Source organism: Ceratotherium simum, chromosome 2 (assembly GCF_057802395.1).
Source record: "Ceratotherium simum simum isolate JZ-2026a chromosome 2, ASM5780239v1, whole genome shotgun sequence".
Classification (NCBI taxonomy): domain Eukaryota; kingdom Metazoa; phylum Chordata; class Mammalia; order Perissodactyla; family Rhinocerotidae; genus Ceratotherium; species Ceratotherium simum.
In genome coordinates this window covers 52,119,218-52,140,579 of record NC_141901.1, presented here as the reverse complement: position 1 = coordinate 52,140,579, position 21,362 = coordinate 52,119,218, and the positions used below count along the sequence as shown (strand labels likewise).

At 42.7% G+C, this 21,362-nt stretch overlaps 1 protein-coding gene across 1 annotated transcript in view; it reads right to left on the bottom strand.

Moving 5' to 3' along the window:
• Window positions 1–10,705, bottom strand: part of CASQ2 (calsequestrin 2) — a 63,526-nt gene extending 52,821 nt beyond the window's left edge. The window contains exon 1 of the mRNA XM_004420621.3: window positions 10,163–10,705. Coding sequence (XP_004420678.1) covers window positions 10,163–10,396 — 234 coding nt within the window. The 5' untranslated portion in view covers window positions 10,397–10,705. The remainder of the gene's footprint in view (window positions 1–10,162) is intronic.
• Window positions 10,706–21,362: the final 10,657 nt, after the last annotated feature.

Genomic DNA, 21,362 nt, shown 5'->3' with positions numbered 1-21,362 from the left:
TCAAACCCAGGTGGGTCTAACTCTAACGCGTGTGCTTCTTATGCTGCCAGGAGATATTGCGGGCTGCTGTTTATGTGCTATATTCACTTCTTCCTCTGAGTCTGGGGGGGCGCTCTCATTTCCTTCATAAATAAATCGAGTGTGTGTTGTCAGGCTAATGAATGCTTTGGCGTCCTGCACCAGGGTGGCTATGTGTGTCAGTGTAAGACAGACAGGTGAGAGTATGAGGGAGTACCTGTTGGCTCGTCTGGCCCTCCTCCCTGTCCAGCACACAGCAGATGGTGAGGAGAGGCCTGCCTGGCGTGGGGCACTGGGCAGCAGGCGGGCGCTCCTGGAACAGGCTCTCCGGGCACTCAGAGGCGGCTCTGGCCTGCCCAGCCAGGCTCACTGCAAGATGGCGCACTGGCCCTTTTCCTGTCTGGCTGTCCAAAGAGAAAAGGCTTATCGGGATGAAACCACATGCAGTTTACAGAGGAGGGAGCCTCAGAGGCTTCGTGGTACCGACTCAGTACTTCAGGGGCTGGCTTTCTTGGTGGAACAAGTCGTTTTAGATGCTAAGGCTGAGCTGGTAATTATACAAAAATCCTCCACACCAACCAGTGAAGTTCAAACTGCAAGAGATTAGGGCTGATGCTTTTAAAGAAAAATCTTATGATTCTGAAACAGATTTTCTTGCTTTTTCTTTTACTGCTTTGCAGTAAAACTATTATAATAGTCCTTCTAATAGTTTGTAGTGGTGACTTTCATGGTATCTCATGTCTCCATTTAAAAATGTGTAACTTTGGGAGGAGGTCTACCTCAGGGATACTATGACTAGACACCCTACGGGGCTTGAGTATTATTGATGGCTTTTTGGGGTGGAGTACTAAGAGAAGAAGGTTCCAAGGGTCTAAAAACGTCTGAATCAACAGTGTATTTTCCATCTTGTAAAATCTCTATTTGCGGAAGGAAGAATTTAACTTGAATCAACTCAGTCCATGCTCTTACAGTAGCATTTCTTGTCTGGTCACCGTCTCACCCAAGCACCAGTTATATTACTCATTAGTGCACAGCAAATGCTCCTCAAAGTTGGCGTCACTTGGGTTCTGGGGAGATCTGCAATTTAAGAGTGAGCACGGGTATACATCTTCCGAGAGGGTACTGGCTCTATGTGAGGATTCATTCTCAAAGCCAATCCAAAATAAGCCTGACCTCATCTGATTTTTCAGAGGGCAGCAGGTGCAAGTTTGGAGAATGCCATCTTTGGGCAGTGAACAGTTGGAAGAAATGCCTGACTCCTATGTGTGCTGCTCTTCTCTGCCTAGTGTTCCCATACCATTCCATCTGTAGATTTACTTGACTCCAGCAACTTCATTCTGCCTTCTTCTCTTGGGGTTTAGAAATGCAATCACTGGGACTTTTGCCAGTGCTAAATAGATTTGAAGGCAGGATCAACCTTACAGAGCCCAGAGATTTCTACCTATGCTGTATATATATTTTGGACTGAGAGTCCCATGGTTAAAACAAAAATTACTTTTACCCATATTTCAGTGGGATTAAGCAAAGATGACAAACAGGTCCCTGAACCTGACAGATTCAACCTAATTTTTTACTATTTCACTCAATTCTTTTTAAAAAAATTAATTTAATTTTAAAAAGAGATCAAGGAGAAATATATTTCCACTATAGGCAATGTATCTATAATTCTTTGCCTTTTCCGTCTCTCTCCATCCATTCATCCATCCATCCAGCAAATACCAAGTAGGTGCTAAGCATTAGTCCCTTTACTCACATAGGTCATTTTGGTTCAACACATATTCCAGCTATACAATTAACCATTGCTCAAGTGTGGGTGAAAATCCAGAATACAAACTAAAGACCCTTGTGCCTTTGTAGGTTGGCACTGCTTACAAACATGAAGCAATCCCATTAGCTGTTCCTGGTGTAATGGAAGGAACATGACATTTGGAACCAAATAGATGTGAGTTCAAATCTTGCTTCATGCTCCACCACTTTATAGCTTTGTGACTTGGGGCAATTTCTACTTAGCTCTATGGGATCATTTCTTTGTGTGTAATGTGAGACTATGTTGTAAGAATTCAATAAAATAACATATGTAAAGCACCCATATTGGGCATGGTTTATGGTAAGTTCATAAAAAGTGCTATTTCCCTACTCCTTCCTCTTCTGTTGATTCAACATTCATTCAACAAATACTGTTGAGCATCCACTAGGACTCAGACACTGATCTAGGTCTTGGGGTACAGCAATGAAGAGAACAAAGTCTTTGCCTTTGTGGATTTTACATTCTAAGGGGTGTCAGACAATATGCAATGTGTCAGCCGACTGCTATGGAGAAAAACAAAGTAAGGTAGAGGGGATAAAAGGAGCGCTTGGGGAGCATGATTTATATGGATGATCAGGGAGATAACTTCTTTGATAAGGTGATGTTTAAGCATAGACCTAAAGGAAGTGAGTTTGTATCATCAATAAAAGAAGAATGAACACCTTCTTAGATATCAGAGGCCATGTCATCTGCATTTTGTAAGTAAGAAGTGCATGAATATTTGATGAATAAATGAAAGAGTGACTATTTCTATTTGGGTGTTCACAAGACTTAGTTTCACATTGTAGAACACTCACCCATTTGCTCTAAGAAGATTTCCCATAGGTTCCCATTAAATATGTTAACATCTTAGTATCCCATACTCATACACTTCCAGAGTTCTCAGATTTGTCATCTCTTTTGGGGAAAAGGGCAATGTGACACAGCAACCAAACAGGTGCTTTTCCTCTCTTTCTGAAGGTAGATCCTGGACCCTGACCTAAGATTACTTAGGAAAGTATCTTCTGATTTGGCCTTAGAACACTCTGCAATTTCGCTGTAAACCTCTCAAGTAGGGTAAGGCTTTCCATGGGCCCAGATCATCTCCTTAAAAGGAGGTCCAGGGCCGGCCCTGTGGCTTGGTGGTTAAGTGCGCGCGCTGCAATGCTGGTGGCCCGGGTTCGGATCCCGGGTGCGCATCGAGGCACCACTTCTCCGTCCATCCTGAGGCCGAGTCCCACATACAGCAACTAGAAGGATGTGCAGCTATGACATACAACTATCTACTGGGGCTTTGGGGGGAAAAAATAAAATAAATAAAGTCTTTAAAAAAAAAAAAAAAGGAGGTCCAAAGTACTAATCACTGACTGTGTGAGTGAAGGGATGGTGGGAGAAACCTGGGAGGCTCTGGCTGAGTCCCAGAGCAGACCTGAATCCCTGCAGCCCCAGAACCAACTTAACATCCCTGCAGTTCTCCAATCAGAGGTATGCTGACGGCTCCAATATCATTCAGGAGAGTCAATAGACCTAAGATCAAGCAGGTGCAACATGATTCTGGTCATCTGGTCATCTGGAAAGCGTCTCCAGGCAATAGACCAATACAATGCTTTCTAAACTTCACTGTGCCTATGAATCACCTGGGGATCCTGTTTAACTCTAACAAGCAGCCAATTGATGTCACTGCTGCAAGTCTGGGGGCCACATTTTGAGCATCAAGGCTCAAATGCTCCACAAACTTGGCTGCACATTAGAATCACCCAGGGAAGTTTTAAAAACCGTGGTACCTGTATATCATCTCTTCCCTCTGACCAATTAAATCAGTATCTGAGGGACGAAACCCAGGCATCAGTATTTTAAAAAGCTCCTTAGATGACTCCAATTTGCAGCCAAGGTTGAGAAGTACTGCAATTGGCCAAGAACATGGTGTAAATTTCAAGTGACAGGTGAAGGGAATTAGCATGTGATAAGCACTGGCTATATTTCAGGCACTCAGTTAGGCAGTCTACATAGATTAATTTCCTAAATAGTAACCAGCATAACAAAATAATAATATCTGACACTTGTACAGCTTCTTCTAATTCTACAAGAAATTTTTCTTCACCTGCTTTCATTTAATTCTCTTAATTCACTGAGGTAGAAACTACATAGTTGATTTTACAGATGAGTAAAATGAGAGGCATATCCATGATTTGCCCTGGATCAAATAGTCAGTATGTAAAAGAGAAGTTTGGGCCCTCTGACCTCCAGTTGTCTGCTTTTCCCAAGCACTGCTACCTTGTCTGAGGTTGGATGTGTAAGGATGGCCACGCACATAAAGTGCACACAAGAACCATGTCAATGACACTGGGCACTTGTCTGCAGAGGCTACAGTCACTCCCAGCCAAAGACATTTTCACTAATCCCATACAGATCGATTAGGAGACTGAGACCTGGGTAGAGAAGGGATCTCAGTCTGCTGGGGGCCTTGGCAGACTGAGAGCAGCAGCATCAAGAGACTTACATAGCAGCAGAACACAGAGGCCTACATTGCACGGGCTTCTGATTCTTGATTCTGCCATAGATGATGGAGCCAGCCTCCCTCCACCCCCATAGGGCCTAATGGATAATTTGTGCTAGAATCACCATCTAAAAGATTATTGGAAAATAATCTGCTTGCCAGCACTGGAAAATTCGTCATAACAATAACCCTTCCTGCTGGTAGACAGGCTATTTCCAATAATTTTTAGGTGATGATCCTGCCATTTAATATCCAGTGGGCTTGGGATAGAGCCCCTGGGCAGGCTGTGTGTGGATGGCAGCAGTTTTCAAGGGGTGAACTAAAGCAGGGCCTCCTGAAGCAGGCAGAGCAGAAGGCCCCTGCAGAGGGGACACTGAGGAGCAGTCTCGGACCTCACACCCTCGCTGAGGCCCATTGAAAAACAACAGGGGCAGCAGGTCAACCTGTCATACACCTACCAGGATGATGTGGCTATTTTTGTGCCAAGACCCCAGATTGCCTGCCAGTCCAAGGGACCTGGTTCACCCTAAACAAATGAACCAATTTTTACTGTTCACAATGTGGAAAGCATTGCTCATTCATCGTCCATTCATTCACACATTCAATTCATTTATTCCTGCTAAGATTACTGAGTCTGCTAAGAGCCATGTATATTTGATGAATAATATTTCTATTTCGGGGTTCACAATGCTTATTTTCATGTTCTAAAATGCTCACTAGCTCAGCAGAGCCTTGGAGATCAGAGGGAGAGCTCAACACGAGGATATCAAGAGTCTGGGATCATGGGCAAGTGCCTCCATCTCTGGGGCTTAGCGGGCTGTGAATAAGCAATAATGTACTGCATTACCAGTCCCGAGCTCTCTGAGAGTGGTCTGTTGTCCTTAGTCTGGAAATGATAGGTCAGGCTGGGCTGTGTCTAAAATCCTGACTGAAAATGCGAGTATCGAGCACCTTCTGTGTGCCAGAAGCCGTGTTCTTGCCATCTACCTTAGCGAAACTTCACCACACTACCATCTCCACTTTCCAGATAAGGAAGCTGAGTGCAGACAGGCTTCTCCCGTGGGAATTGAACCCAGGTCTACCTGATTTGGAAGCCCACGTTAGCACGCACCACCTCTCAAGCATTTCAACCCGAGAGAAGGTTGGTGATGTTGGAAGACTTTCTCTGGCAGTATTTACGGAACATGATAGGAGCAGTGGCTTGCACCACAGGTTCAAGGGGAAAGAGGAAGCAGGAACCCAAGGAGCAAGGAGGAACAGAATCATTGCCCGTATCCTCCTCTTGTGTCTCTGAGTCCTGCAATGCTAATAAGATTTGGCCACTGTAGTGTGACTATATTTGCTATCTTGGCTGAAGCTGAAGGAAACAGCACACAAAACTGCAACTCCCTTTATAGTTTGTGTTGACACCCCAATAGAAAAATGGGGAAAAGGCACAGAAGAATAATTCATGGAGGAAAAAAATGTAAATGGCAAATAATTTTACGAAAAATTTAATCTAGCTAGAAATCAAAGAATGTTCATACAAACTACAATGAAAATCTAAATAGACAAAGATCTTAAAAACTCTGAAAATTTTCTCAATACCCAAAAATAGAGAAATTATTTTAAAAATATGTATGGTCATACGATGGAATACTATGCCAGCATTAACATTGTGTTTGTCAAGAATATAAAAGTATTTAATGACATAGGAACACCCACAATATAGTGAAATGAAAAAAGCAGGAAACACAACTGTATAAATGGTATAAACCCAACTGAAAATGTGTGTTTAGGCACAGAAAAAATACTGGAAAGAAATCTATCAGAGTGTTAACCAGGTTTATTTCTGGGTGGCTATTTTTATTGTCTTCTTTTTCCTTTTCCCCACATTCTAACATTTCTAAATAAGTATGTGCTATTTTGTGGATGAAGAGTGCCCGACCAGGAATCAAGATTACCAGCTGTGTAAGTCACATCACTACAAGGCCAAATCTATGAAACGAGGGGTTCAGAACAATCTGGATTGTTCTCAAGGTTCTTTTGGGCTCTAACATTTCATCCATTTAACAAGCATTTACAGAACATCTGTATACAACTATGTACCGGGCACCAACCCTGGGTGGTTGGTGGGGTCCTCCAGAGCCAGACTCTCACCAAACTGGAACACAGATTTTGAATTTGGAGTCTCCTGGTGTCAGTTTACTTGCCCTTTTCTGCCTAAGCTTCTAGTGACCTTAAATTCTCTCCCTTTTCCTCTTCCCCTTATCAAAGCCTGTGCTCACACAGAACTCAAACTTGGTCATAAGGAGGTGTAAGTGACTGGGACCTTCTTAAAGGACGACCCCTCCCAGAGGGCTTGACTAAGTAAGGAGAGAAATCTTACCCTACAGGAATGAGGCCCTCATGGCCAAATTTTAGGAAAAAGCTAGCAGGATGGAAAAATATCTGAGAGCTATGAGAATCTTAGCTCTTGTGGTTCCCTCTCCTATCACTGCTTATTTGCCTGGCAAATTCTACTCGTTTTCACAAACCAGTTGTTCCTTGTCATGTCTGCCATGTCTCTCCCGGAGAGTGGGGCTTCTCCTCTTTCCTCTGCACTCCCAGAGCCTTGTAAGTCGCTCTATTTCAGTGACTCCATTGCACTGTAGCTTTTTGTTTGTATGTCTTCTTCCATATCAGGCTGTGAGCCACCTGAGTGTCTCATGTTCCCTGTATCCACAGCATCCACCCAAGGCCCAACCTAGAGTAAGTGACAGATGTAGAACTAACTGGATGACATTTCAAGGCCCTGAGTCAAGCATGACCTCCTTGCCCTGTGGATGGGGCCGTTTCTGGGCCTTTCCATTGTCATTCCTTAGAGCAACAGACAAAATATACAGGACTGACCAAAATATTTTTGGACTTTTATCAGAATGAGATAGCCCTTATGTGACAAGTTATGAACTTCTAATCGCTAACCTTCTAACCCTCAATTTTTCAACCTGGGGGTGGCAACTCAATATTGGAAGGGGAAATCAATTTAATTGGTTGAGATCAATATTTTTTAAGTGAAACAGAACAGAACATAATAGAAGATAAAAGAATTTTTTAAAAAATCCAAGTGGTCCCCAAATAATAATGATAAGGATTGTCCTGTGAAACTTTTGTTTCATTTGTGTATATATGTGTGTGCGTGAGTTACGATAAAAAACATCGGAAGCCACCTTCCTAAACTACTTGGAGGAAAGGATCCTCGCTCTTCCTGTACTGTCCGCCCGGGGATGAGACCTCACTGCCTTGTGGCTGTACACTGGGAACCGCCTCCTCTTCTTCCATCTCCCGAACAGACACAGCCCTGGAACTGGCAAAATATTTGCCTTAGTGCAAGTCTGGGGTCCAGGGAATTAAGAGCAGAAAATTGTTGTTTTGACGATGAAGAAAATTTAGAGGCTCACATCCACCCTTTCTTCCCACCCTTAGGATTCCTGGAGCCACTTTGTCCTGGATTCTGAGAAACAGCCTGCACCTGACACATACCTCAACAAAGGCCCGCCCCTGCCCCTGCCCCTCCCCTGCCTTCACTAAGGATGCCCAGCCTCCTCCCTGGTTTGGACACTTGCGTGAGAAGTGCCTCCAGGGCTTTGTGCCTCTCAGCCCTGTAGGTGCTACAGCTGGCATCATCAGGTGCAGGCCTGTGGCTGAGTGACTCTATTTAAGGCAGACTCGTGAGACAGTCCTGAACAGGGTACCCAGCAGCTCCTTGTTCACTGTCCCATTCGATTCCTGCAGTAGTGTAGTGTAAGGACCAAGACTGCCTTCACCTGCACTAGTTGAGTGACCTTGGGCAACTTAGCCTTTCTGCGCCTCAGTTTCCTCTTTTGTAAAACGGGGATAGTAACTGTACCTACATCATAGAAATATTGTAGAGATTAGACCAGCTAACACATACAAAGTGCATAGAACAGTCCCTGCACACAGGAAGCACCAATAAATGTTAATTATTATTATTTAATCATCTCATAAGCCTGCATGATAGTTCTTATTTTTTCCGTATTTATAGATAAGAAAACGAGGCTCAGAGAAATTGAGCAACCTGCCCTATGTCACATGGCCAGTAGAGGCAAAGCCAGACTATAAATCCAGACCTTCTGACTCCAAATTCTACGCTCCTTTCCCCTAATGAGGCCCACTCCACCATTAGGAGCCTGTGGGGCACCAGGTACCTCCTATACTGAACTCCCACCTCATCAATCTCTGCCAGGCACTCTTGGATCAAAGGTGTCTAGAGGTATGGGGAGCCCAGAAGAAAGTCTTTTCCCATGATTTTGCTTGGGGACCCAGAATTAGTCTTTGGGGGAGACATACTCTCGGGGGAATACATACAAATGTATTATGTGTTTTCATATGATAGGGAATCAGAAATGGGGTCACTGCTTGCAGTGGCTAACTGGGCAGTGATGAGCGTATACAGTAGAGTCCTTATGCCTTCAATTAAATTTTTCATAAAGATATCTCTCCATAGTTGAGTAGGGCAGTTGGAGATGGAGACAATGTGAGTGAGGATTTCATGGGCTAAGCAGTAGTTATTCCGTATGTCCTGGTTTTTCTAGCCAGAGCTTTTCCCATACATGTAGTACAAAGACCTAATAATAAAGAAATGTCCCTGCTTTCTCTTTACTTGTAAACTGTAGAGGGAACTGAACTTCCACATTCAGCCCCCAGGATGGAGCCTGAGTAAAAACATGATGGTAGTGGTGATGTTTTTAAAACGCCTGGCTTTTGTCAACCAGAGCTCTCTCTAATGACCACACCACCATATACAAATCCTCTGAAAATAGGATGATGATGAAGAGACACTTAGGATTCTGAAGTGCTTTTGAAATTATCAAAGATATCTTGATGTGTTCGGGAGGGTTTTCCTGGATTTTATTACAGTCAAATTTTTTTTTTGAGAATTCAAATCCACACAGGTTTTATGTGGTAGTTCTGTTAAAGTGTTTGATTAAGCGGAGCTCTCTGATTGTGTTGGTTGATAAACTGCTATAAGTCTCAAACGGCTCATTTCCCAGATCTGTGCCTAGGCTGGGCGGGCGTGGGGACTGAGAAGGGATCTTGGGGACTCCTAGAGTTCTTGGCGCTCACAGTGCTCCTGAGTGTAAGTGATCTTCAACTGTCCAGGAGGAGCTGCGGGAACGGTTCCTGGGGCATTACGAAGGATTAGAGACGGGCCCCCCGTGCCAGGTTTACAAACAGGCATGTAGTGCAGATAAAATAAGAACGGACTTCAGCATCTGCCCTGAACTCACACCAAGAACTTTCTGAGAAAAAAAAATCCCCATTAATGAATGTGCAGCAAAAATCTTCAGCCGTCTACGCTGTGTAATGTTGACTGAAACCAAAGCACAAGAAAGGAAATCCATTTAGTGATATTCCCCCTCTGACCCATCAAGAGAGGCAAGGTCAAACAACTCCTGTTTCTCCAGGATTGTGGGGAGACTTGAGACAGCAAAGAGTGGGGAATTAGCACACCGAATGAAACCCGCAAATTATCCCTGAATTTCATTTTAGCCTGTCTTTTTAACAATAGTTTTAACATTTGCTCAGAAAAGTAGAGGCTGGGACTGTTGCCCTTGAAAAATCAGGAGACTGTCATGTGACAGACGTTAAATCAGACCTCTGCATTGTGTAACACATTGAATTGTCCCCATTCTAAGAGTCTGGACCCATCCTTGTCATTCACACATCCCAGCTTTGCAACAAGAACATCTTGAGATTTACATGACACCGAAATGCAGCAAGACTTCAGGATCTGTTCTCTGTGCCCTCCTTCCCACACCCCAACCGCTGGCCAGCCCGTGCCCACTTGGGCAACATGGTCAGCATGCCCCCCTGCTTACCTCAAGCACAATCTCTTTCAACTGGAACTGTTTCTGGGTGACTTTATCTGAAGACACAGGCTCATGGTAGTAGAGGCAGAGCAAGTCGTATTTCTTCAAAACCTGCTTGAAGTTCTTCTCAGTAAGACTTACCACGCGGTCCTTGCCGTCATAGGTGGGGAAGTTCAGCCCTTCTTCTGCCCTGCAGGCGGACAGCAGGTAGACCCCCACTACAAACAGGTGAGTTCTCTTCATCTGGGAAAAGTTAGGTTTTTCTTTCCCAGCAATACTGAGTGCAGGAGAGGGGACGGAGACTCTTAGAGCACTTGTTGAGAGGAGTGGGAGCAGAGAGGCTGGCTTCGTCTCCCTCCTTTGCCCTTCCTGGGCCCCAGAACCAACTCTTCACCTCCTGGGGTCCAGCTAAGTGCAGTGAGGGCTCAGGGCACAGAGCAGGCTCGCCCACAGAGGCGTGAGTAGGCTAAGAGGCAGGCTGAGCGGCCAAGCCCCAGATACCTCGCATAGCTCAGCCCAACCCCTGTCTCATCAGGAACTCCATTTTTAGGATGCAGTTGTTTCAGGCTAAAAATAAATCATGCAATGAATAAAAAAGTTAGATATGACACTGTTGAGGGATTCGCTGATACAGTCTGTCAGAGTGGAGGAGAGGGTGGAGGCAGGAGGAAAAGAGGAGACCGTGTGCACACGAATAAGGAGGCCAGGAAGGTCAAAGAAGAGAACTAACCTTGAGAAGGAGACAATGGGGGAGACAGAGATGGGACGGTGGTGCCAATAGGCAAATGGAGATGTTAGCGCCTACACAATGCCCCTCTGACAGTATTGAACCGTTCAGTTATCTAGAAAGGTAATTCAGCCCGTCCCTTCCTGGCAGGCTGCTCATGCATGCCGTGCCTACTCACTGCTGACGTGAGAACAAAACGGAGCTCCGAGGTGTACTTCATGTTGTGCACATGCCTTTCCCTCCCTCTGTCCTCTCTTCTTAGAAACCCAGCCAAGGTCACTGCGCATGCGCACATGGCCCTGCCAGTCAGCGGGCAAGGGTTGAAGGGACACCCTTTCCTGCCAGCCTCCCACATAAAGGGCTCCAGAGGCACCAGCCCACCCAGGCCACAATTCCTCCCCTACCGTCCCCTGCCCACAGGTGACCTCTGCTGCTGGCAGGAGAACCCCTCCCCATTTTAAAATTAAATAAAATAAAAATTCAATGGTCTCCCTCAGAAACCCTCTTAGGTTTTTTGCTATCATCCCTGTCATATTTCTTTTTTTACATTAACCCCTAATGTATCATTTTTGCCCCTGTCCTCCTTAGTAGAGATAGACTGGTGTAGAGGGTCTAGAAGCTGACAGATCAGAGTTCAAATCCCCATTCTGCCTTTTAATGGCTGCATGAACTTTGGAGGGTCACTCCCCCTCTCTGATTTTCAGTTCCCCCATGTCGAATGGGGACAATTATAACTGTATTGTAAGGTTTGAGACGTGTAGTGGAAAAGCACAGTACAAAGCAGGCACCCAAGCATGGTGGCTGTTATCCTCACTTCATTCTTGGTGGAGACGGTGGGACATAGGTTATTATAATAATTACTCGCCAGTCTCTAATAGTAACGATCCGTGAAGGTTTTCTTGTCCATTTTCTCCTTGAATCCAGCAGGCAATTGGGGCAGATTAGTGCTCATTTCACAGGTGAGCTAACTGAGATTCCCAACTTGGTTGAGATTATGTTACTAACTGCCAGCGTGGGCGTTCAGCTCTGCCTCACAGCCTGGTTGCTCCCGGTTTCTGACTCAGGGCAATTCCCCTGCAGACGCCCATCTTCTTAAGTGGCTCCTGATCATCTCCTCTGGTCAAACAACAGTCCAGTCACGTCTTTCCACTCTTCAGAGTGGTCTATGGCTCTTATGACGGGGGCCAAGTTTGTGCCTTCCTTCAGCTGGAAAATCAGCTTTGGAAATAGCGAGGACTCAGTCACACACAAGGTTTGCAGGGGATAGAAGGAAAGAGAAACTCAGTGGCCTATGCGAGTGAGACCAGGCCCCTCTACTGCAGCCAGAGGGCCTTATGCTGCGAGTCAGGCTGACAAGGAGTTGTTTTCAGGACACTTCCATGTCCAGGAAGCTAGGACCTTGGAGAATGCATCATTGAAAGCCGTGATAGCATTCAGTTCTTTCTGTGGTGTAGTCTCTATTCTTTTAAAGATGGAGCCACGAATAACCATTCTGAAGTGTGGTTAGCTTTCCAGGTCATTGGCGAGCATTCAAGATCTCTGGTTTCTTTAGAGAATTTAGGGGGAAAAAAGATTTCCAAGTGAAACATTGCATGTCTTGTCTTTTTGAGGTCAGCTTCCAAAAACTGTTCCCAGTTGTCTCCATCTCATTGGGTTACCTTTATTTAGAATTTGCTCCACTTTTCTTAATATGTAAGGGTTTTATAAATGTTACTGAAAAACTGAGAGATATTAAAAGTCAGAGTGTTTGAATTTCCTACTGACTTGCAACTGACAAAAAGTGCCAGAGCAAAGGGATAATTTTTTAAAATTTAGTTTAGCCCACAAGTCTGGCTGACGACCAACTGAGCATTAACAGAAAAAAGTCCCAGTGTGGAAAGTTCCTGTCCCCAAATCCTGGACTCTATGTGGGGCCACGCAGCCCAGCCTTGAGGACGGCACAGCCGCTGACATGTGCTGTGATGATCAGGCTTCCCACTGTCCATCCATGCGTGGACGCGAGGACCTAACTTTGTGTCTCACTCTGAGGAAGGGTAGGTTTTCATGGTCTGCTTTTTATGTACCAGCTTTTTTCTGAATGCCTTTTATTTTCCTGTTTTTGTCTTTCCTTTGCCTTATTGCTCATCAACTTTAATTAATGTATTTTGTAAATAGGGAATGCTTCTGACATTTCTGAGTCAACTTTGCATCTAGCAAATCAGCTGTTTCTTTCCAGTTTGAGCTGCTGCCCAACTCAGTGCACCACGCACTCCTAGTTCATGTGATCATACTGGAGTGTGTGTGTTTATGTTCCATTAGCAGGTATTTTTTTGTTTTGTTATTTGAATGAGAAGAGATAAAACAAATCAATATAAATACATGTTAATTGTCACGATATATGACGTAGGCCCCTTGTTTTTGCTAATGATTTCCAGTCCTTCATTCTGTGAGTGGGCACTGCCTACAGTCCCTTAATCTCACCTAGCCCCTTTCATTTCCTTATTCTTTTTTTTTTTTACTGGGAAAGATTCACCCTGAGCTAACATCCGTTGCCAATCTTCCTCTCTTTTTTTTATTCCTCCCCAAAACCCCAGGACATAGTTGTATATTCTAGTTGTAGGTCCTTCTAGTTCTTCTGTGTGAGCTGCCACCACAGCATGGCTACTGACAGTCGAGTGGTATGGTTTGTGCCTGGGAACCAAACCCAGGCTGCTGACGTGGAGCGCACCAAACTTTAACCACTAGGCCATCAGGGCTGGCTCTCATTTCCTCATTCTTGACAGATGGCAGAGTGATTTTGCATATATTATTTACTTTGATCTTAACAATAATCCGTTTTACAGATGAATCAGGGTTTGAAGCCATGGTTTTTCATTTATTTGTTAATTAAATAAATTTCTGTTGGGCATCTTCTATGTACCAGACACTCTTCTGGGTACCAGGAACAGATACATTGTAAACTGAACTCACTGAGCTTACATCCTAGAGGGGATACAAACTAATCAACAAACAGAACATACTTGGTGTGTGTGTGTGTGTGTGCATGCGTGTGAATGTGTGCATGTGCGCACATGCACGTGTGCAATATGAACTCAAGTAGAGGCAGGTGTTCTGAAGAACAACTGAGAAGGATGAGGGAGAGCGTGTGACAGTGGGTAGGGGTAGCCCTTTTGGACCAGTGGTAGAGGAAAGTGTGTTTGAGGAAGGAACATGGGAGCAGAAGGGAGGGGAGAGGGTGAGACAGAGAGCAAGCTGCTGAGAGCTCCAGGGAGAGGTGGACACCTCCATGCTGGAGACCTATAGGATTTCACCACTAGAGGGGGTTGTATCCACTTCTTCCTTCCTCCTATATCAGCACCAGTTTTCTCTCTCAGACTTCTTCATCTGTTCATAAAATAGTTAATAGATGGGCTCACATCTACATTGAAAGGTCTACAGGGCAGGGAACCTGTCTGAGCAACTCAGAGGCAGCTCGGAGGGAGAGAGCCACATCCAGGAAATCAGGAGACCTGGGTTCTGGGCCAGTCTGACACAGCCTGGCTCTGCGACCTCAGTCAAGTCTCCTTGCCTCTCAGCCCTCACATTTCCAATTTGTGGAAAAGAGGGTCAGACTGACTCACTGGTCTCCTATGGCCACTTTCTGGCTCTAAAATTTTAAAATTTGTTACACCCATAGAGGATTTTCTTTTACCAGGATAGGCTTTGGCACAGTCCACAGGTTTGAGGAAGTCCGATGAATGTTACCTATGGAGGAGGGTTTTGATGGGTGTGACTCTTGACAAGTCCAAACTTGACTTTTCTCCGAGGCAAAGATCTAGCACCGCACTGCCTCCAAATGTCCCTTCTTTGGCTAAAATACTCCATCCAGTGGACACAGCGGAGTATGGCATCTTTCTTTCTTTGATCCCATTAGGCTAGGCCACTGACCAGGGAAGCACAGCCTGTTGGCCTGGTAGAGAGTCCCAGAAATGCTTGTGTCTACAGCCCTGTGCTCCCTGGCCTCAGGCTTCCTCTGGTCTGGTCAGAACAGGCCTGTTAGCAACCCCAGGCCTCCCTCCCTCTTTACTCTGAATATCAGGCAGCCCCAGGAGCCTTCGCTGGTCCCCTGCACCAGGAAACTCCTAAACAGAACCAAGTAGAAAAAGATGAATGCTAGGTTGAAAAGAGCCCCACAGCTCTATTGATAACAATTCCAGATTTTCACAAATATCACTTCCTCTGGGAGGTACTCAATGTAGACCAGGGACTGACATTCACTCCCCTTACACAACATATTCTCCTTGGAAACACTCCTTCCGCTGGGGAATCTTTATTCTCTAGCTAGACTGAGCCTTATGGGAGCGGGACAGCATCTGTTCACAGTATTCCTCACAACCAGCCTGGCCTATAGTATTCTCATTAAATATTTATTAAATAAAATTTAAGCACTTATTTCACGCCAGGCCTTATTTTAAGTACTTTACAGATTTAACTCATTTATTCTTAACAACCCTATGAGGTTGGTAGTTTTAGTATCCCCATTTAACAGATGGGTAAACTGAGGCACAGAGAGGTTAACTAACTTGCCTGGGGTCACATGACTAGTAATGGCAGAGCTGGGATTTGAACCCAGAAGGTGGGCTTTGTGTCTGCTCTCTACCACTTGTAACCACCAGCTAGATGCCTCACACAGGGGGCGCATAGAGTCACTTGGACAAGCCAGGAATTGTTTCAGAACAACAGATGGCTGCCATAATGGGAGACTGCTCATTTGGGGATAGGTCCTGGGTTTTGGCCCTGCACCGCATCGCCTTGTTGCTTTCTGAATGAATAGGAGGAAAGGGAAGAAGGGAAACAATGTTTTCAGTGCTTGCCAAGAGCCAGTCACTGGGCTCATTACATTTTTTACATTTAAATTCTGTCAAGCTAGGCATTATTCCTTCCATTTCACAGATAAGGAAACTGAAGTTCAACAAAATCAAGTAATGTAAGTCACACAGCTGGTAAGTAACGGAGACGGGATTTGGACCCACATCTGCCTGGCTTGTCGTGACCCCAGGCTACCCTCTGTAAGAAGAAGGAGCCTTCTCTGTCTCCTTCAGGGAAAAACAAAAATGGGAAAACTTAGATCACCCAGAATTAACAGGATAAGAAAATAAAGAGAAACCAGGCATTTCTACAAGAGAGAACAGGAGAAAATATTTTAAAAACAAAAAGAAAGTAAATTAGGGTTTTAATCCAGAAGAAAATGTACACAAGAGCAGATAAATGGAAAGCTTAAGGTTAATTTGTCCTGAAACTAGAGGAAAAATTAAAATAGACTTCTCAGGGAAATCAGTAAAAGAACAGAAAAAGACCTGGATATAGAGGTTATGTCAAAGTGTCCAAATGCAGAGTGTGGTAGGCAGAGTAATGTCCCCACTCCCCAAAGATGTCCAGGTCCAATCTCCAAGCCTGTGAATGTGTCACCTTAAGTGGCAAAAGGGACTTTACACATTTGATGAACTTAAGGGTTAAGGACCTTGAGATGGGGAGATTAGCCTGGATTTTCCTGGTGGGCCCGATGTAATCATAGGGTCCATAAACAGAGAGGCAGCAGGGTCAGAGTGTGGGAAGGAGACGTGACGGTGTCAGAAGCAGAGGTTGGAAAGGAGCAGGGCCGCCAGCCAGAGAACGCAGGTGGCCTCTAAAAGGTGGACACGGCAAGGAAACGATTTTCCCCTAGAACCCCCAGAAGGAATGCAGCCCTGCCGACCCATTTTAGACTTTTAACCTCCATAGCTGTGAGATAATAAAATTGTGTCGTTTTAACCACCAAGTCTCTGGTAATTTGTTATGGCAGAAATAAGGAATTAATATAGAGGGAGATCATGAAAACTGACTCCTAAAATAAAGAAAAGCTGCCCAGCGTGTGGCCTCAGCGGTTTCACCTGTGCAAATAACCCGCGTCTTCTCCCAGCCCCATTACCTACAATAAACAGATGAGAGAACAATTCAGCACAGCAGCTGCTCAGGGTCCTGAACGCTTATGGTTCCTTTGATCCCCACCCCACGAGGGAGCTGGGACATGTGTCTCTGTGAGCCAGTGGCTTCATCTGTCAAGACTTCTAAAATAAGGGAGATGAACTGAATCAGCATTCCTCTACTTCTTTGACTTATCTTTTCATAGTAATAGACAATCTCTCAATATCTCTCCTTAAGAATCAAAAAAAGTTGTTATTCTCGCATAATACATTTAAAAAGAAATGATTTTCAAACATTTCTAGAATGACATATTATTTCAGACTCGATTGTAAAGTTTGTTTTAATATTGTTCCTAATAATAATCATTATACACGTATATAAAGATAAATTTCAACTTGCCAGTGTATAAATGATTCATCCTGTTTAATTTCATTAAAATGATTATTCAGGGGAAAGATCGATTTGTCATCAAATGTTTAAATAGTATGTTATTTTGGGAAACAAATATATATAAGAAATAAAAATTGAATTTTTTCCTTTTTTTAATTTATTTTTAAAATTGAAGTATAGTTAACATACAATAAATTGCATATATTTAAAGTGTAAAATTTGATAACTTTTGACATAAGCATATACCCATGAAACCATTACCACAATCAAGATAGTGAATACATCCACTGCCCACAAGTTTCCTGTATCCTTTTTTAATCCCCATCCTCCTCCCCTTTCCTGACATTCCTCTCCCCCACCCACACCCCATCCCCAGGCAACCACTTATCTCTTTTCTTTCACTACAGGTTACTTTTCGTTTTCTAGAATTTCATGTAAATGGAATCCTACCTTATCTGTCTGGCTTCTTCCAATCAGCATAATTATTTTTTGAGATTTAATCATGTTGCTTATATTAATAGTTCATTCATTTTTATTGCCAGCTAGAATTACATTGTATCAATATTCACAATTTGTTTATCCATTCCTCACTGGTGGACATTTGGGTTGTTTTCACACATAAAGCTGCTATGAATATTAAATTTAGGTCTATGATTCATTTTGAGTTAATTTTTTAATATGGTGTGAAGTATGGATCAAATCATGTTGTTTCTTTTTTTTTGCAAATGGATATCCAGTTGGTTTTGCACCCATTTCTTGAAAAGACTGTCCTCCACTGAATTGCCTTTGCACCTTTGTAAAAAATTAATCTACATATGTGTAAGGCTATTTTTTTTTCACTGAGGAAGATTCACCCTAAGCTAACATCCACTGCCAATCTTCCTCCTATTTTGTACATGAGCCGCTACCACGGTGTGGCCACTGACAGATGAGGGGTGTGGGTCTGCGCCCAGAAATCGAACCCAGCTCGCTGAAGGAGAGCACACCGAAATTAACCACTAGGCCACCGGGGCTGGCCCTGTTTAAGTCTATTTCTGGCTTTCTATTTCATTCCTTTGATCTATTTATCTTTTTAAATGTCAATACCACATAGTCTTGATTACTGTAGCTTTGAAATTCTTGAAACCAGGTAGTGTTAGCCCTCCAAATTTCTTCTCCTTTTGCAAGTTGTTTTGTCTGTTCTAGGTCCTTTGCTTTTCCATGTGAACTTTCCAATTAGCTCATCAAGTTAAAAAGAAAAAAGTCTATTGGGATTTTGATTATGTCGAATGCATAAATCAATTTGGGGAGAAACAGCATCTTTACAATATTGAGTTTTCTGAAACATGAACAAGTTACATCTCTCCATAGATTTAGGTCTTCTTCAATTTCTTTCAGCAATATTTTATAATTTTCAGTATACAGGACTTGTACATTTTTGTCAGATTTATCTGGAAGTATTTCATATTTTTGAGGGTATTAAAAAGATACATTTTTAAATTTTTTATTTCCATTTGTTGATAGTATATAGAAATAAAATTGATTTTTGTATATTGACCTTGTATTCTATAAACTTGCTCAACTCACTAATTAGTTCTAGAAGCTTTTTTGTAGATTCCATTGGATTTTCTACATGAATAATCATGTCATCTGCAAACAAAAATCATTTTATTTCTTCATTTGAAATCTGGATGGCTTTTGTTTCTTTTTCTTGCCTTATTACACTGATGAGAACCTCCAGTACAATGTTAATATACATGGTGAGAGTGGGCATCCTTGCCTTGTCTCTGATCTTAGGAGAAAAGAATTCAATCTTCCCACTACTAAGTATGATAGTAGCTATAGATTTTTTATAGATGTCCTTTATTAGATTGAGGAAGTTTACTTCTTTTCCTAGTTGTCTGAGAATTTTTATCAGAAGTAGATATTGAATGTACTTTTGGGAATGAATGTTGAAATTACTTTTTCTACATCTATTGAGATGACTGTATGGTTGTCTTTTTTACTTTGTTGATTTGGTGAATTACCAAATTGACTGATTTTTGAAAGGTAAGTTAACTTTGGATTTCCAAGATAAACCCCATTTGATTATAATATATTATCCTTTTTATAGATTTTGGATTCAATTTACTAAAATTTTTGCACCTTTGTTCATGAAGGACATTGGTCTGTAGTGCTTTGTGAAGATCCAGATTGCCATCTGGTATTTTCCTTCTGCCCAAAGGACTTCCTTTAACATTTCTTGTGGCACAGGTCTGTTGATGACAGTTTTTCTAGCTTTTGTTTGTCTTAAAATGTTTTCATTTTGCTTTTGTTTTTGAAAGTTATTTTCACTGGATAAAAGTTTTAGGCTGACAGTTTTATTCTTTCACACCTTAGAGTTGTTATTCTGCTGTCATCTTCCTTGCGTTGCTCCCTACATGCAATTGCTGTCATCCTTATCTTTGTCCCATTGTACATAACTTTCTTTTTTCCCTCTGGCTGTTTTCAAGATTTTCTTTTAATCTATAGTTTTGAGCAATTTGATTCTGATGTGCCTTGGTTTAGTGATTTAGTTTTCTTCATATTTTTTTGTTTGGGGTGTGTTGAGCTCCTTGAAAGTATGGGTTTATAGTTTTCATCAAATTTTTTAAATGTATGTTAAATACTATTTCTTCAAATATTTTTTTCTGTCTCCTTCTCCTCTTAAGGACTCCAATTATACATATATTGAGTCTCTTGGGGTTGCCTCACAGCTCACTGATGCTCTTTTAATGTTCTAAAATTCTTTTTTCCTCTCTGTGTTTCATTTTGGATAGTTTCTATTGCTATGTCTTCAAGTTCACTAGTCTTTTCTTCTTCAATGGGTAATCTTTTGTTAATCCCAGTCAATGTATTTTTCATCTCAGACATTATGTTTTTCATCTCTAAAGGTCTGGTTTATGTCTCTTGTATCTTCCTTGAATTAATTTTTTGAACATATGGAATGTAATTATAATAACTATCTTAACGTTGTTGTCTGCTAATTCTAACATCCAAGTCAGTTTTGAGTCAGTTTCAATTATTATTACTCTCATCATTATGGGTCATATTTTCCTGTTTCTTTGAATGCCTGATAATATTTGATGAGATGCCAAACTTTTGTGAATTTTACCTCATTGGGTGCTGCATTTTTTTATTTTTTATTTTTATAAATCTTCTTCAACTTTGTTCTGTGATGAAGTTAAATTTTTTAGAAATAGTTTAATCCATTCTGGTTTTAATTTTGAGATTCTTTTTTTTTTTTGACAGGACCAGAGTAGCAATTAGCCTAAGAATAATTAGTCTCCACTACTGAGGCAAGACTTCTGAGTAGTCTCCCCAATGTTCCACGAATTATGAGGTTTTCCAATCTGGCTGGTGGAGACAGGCCCTCTCAGTGGCTCTGCATGAGCACTGGATACTGTCCCCCCGGTCTAATCCTTTTGGATTGTTCTCTTGCCCAGTCTCCTGTAGTTTCCTTACACACATGGGCTCATCAGTATTCTAAATACTTGAGGGAGATCCTCTGCTGATCTTCAAGGTCGCCTGTCTGTGCGTCTCTCTTCTCTGGTGCTTTGGTCTGTGAACTTCAGCCCCTTTGGTCTCCCTGAACCCTCAGCACTTCTCCTCAACACAGGGACTCCACCATGATTACCCCGCTTCCCCCCCCCCCACCACCACCCCCCTGCCCCCGCCCAGACCCTGTACCACTACCTAGAAGCTCTCTCCAGGCGGGGCAATTGTAGGACTTAAATAATTTGTTTCCTATCTATCAGGGATCATAGTCTTTCATTGCCTGATGTACAGAGTCTTAAAAACTATTATTTCAAATGTTTTTCTGGGTTTCTTTTCTTTAGTTGATTCAGATGGGAGAGTAAATTGGTCCCTGTTACTCCATTTTGGCTGGAAGCAGAAGTCTTGGAGAAATGAAATTTAGCTATGGATTATACAAGCAAAAACAAACAAAAACTGCTTTTATGATATGATATTGGTCATTCTCGTAGATTGCACTTAACTAATGTAGTTTTTATAGTTTTTTAGCTTATTTCTCAATAATCAGAAAAGCTAAAAGTATAGCAGAGAGATTATGCTAGCATGCAAGTAACAAAAACTCATGCCAGCCAGCTTAGCTTATATTACTGGAAGCAGGAGGGCTGTAGGGCCAGTGTGACTCATCTGCTTGACAATGTC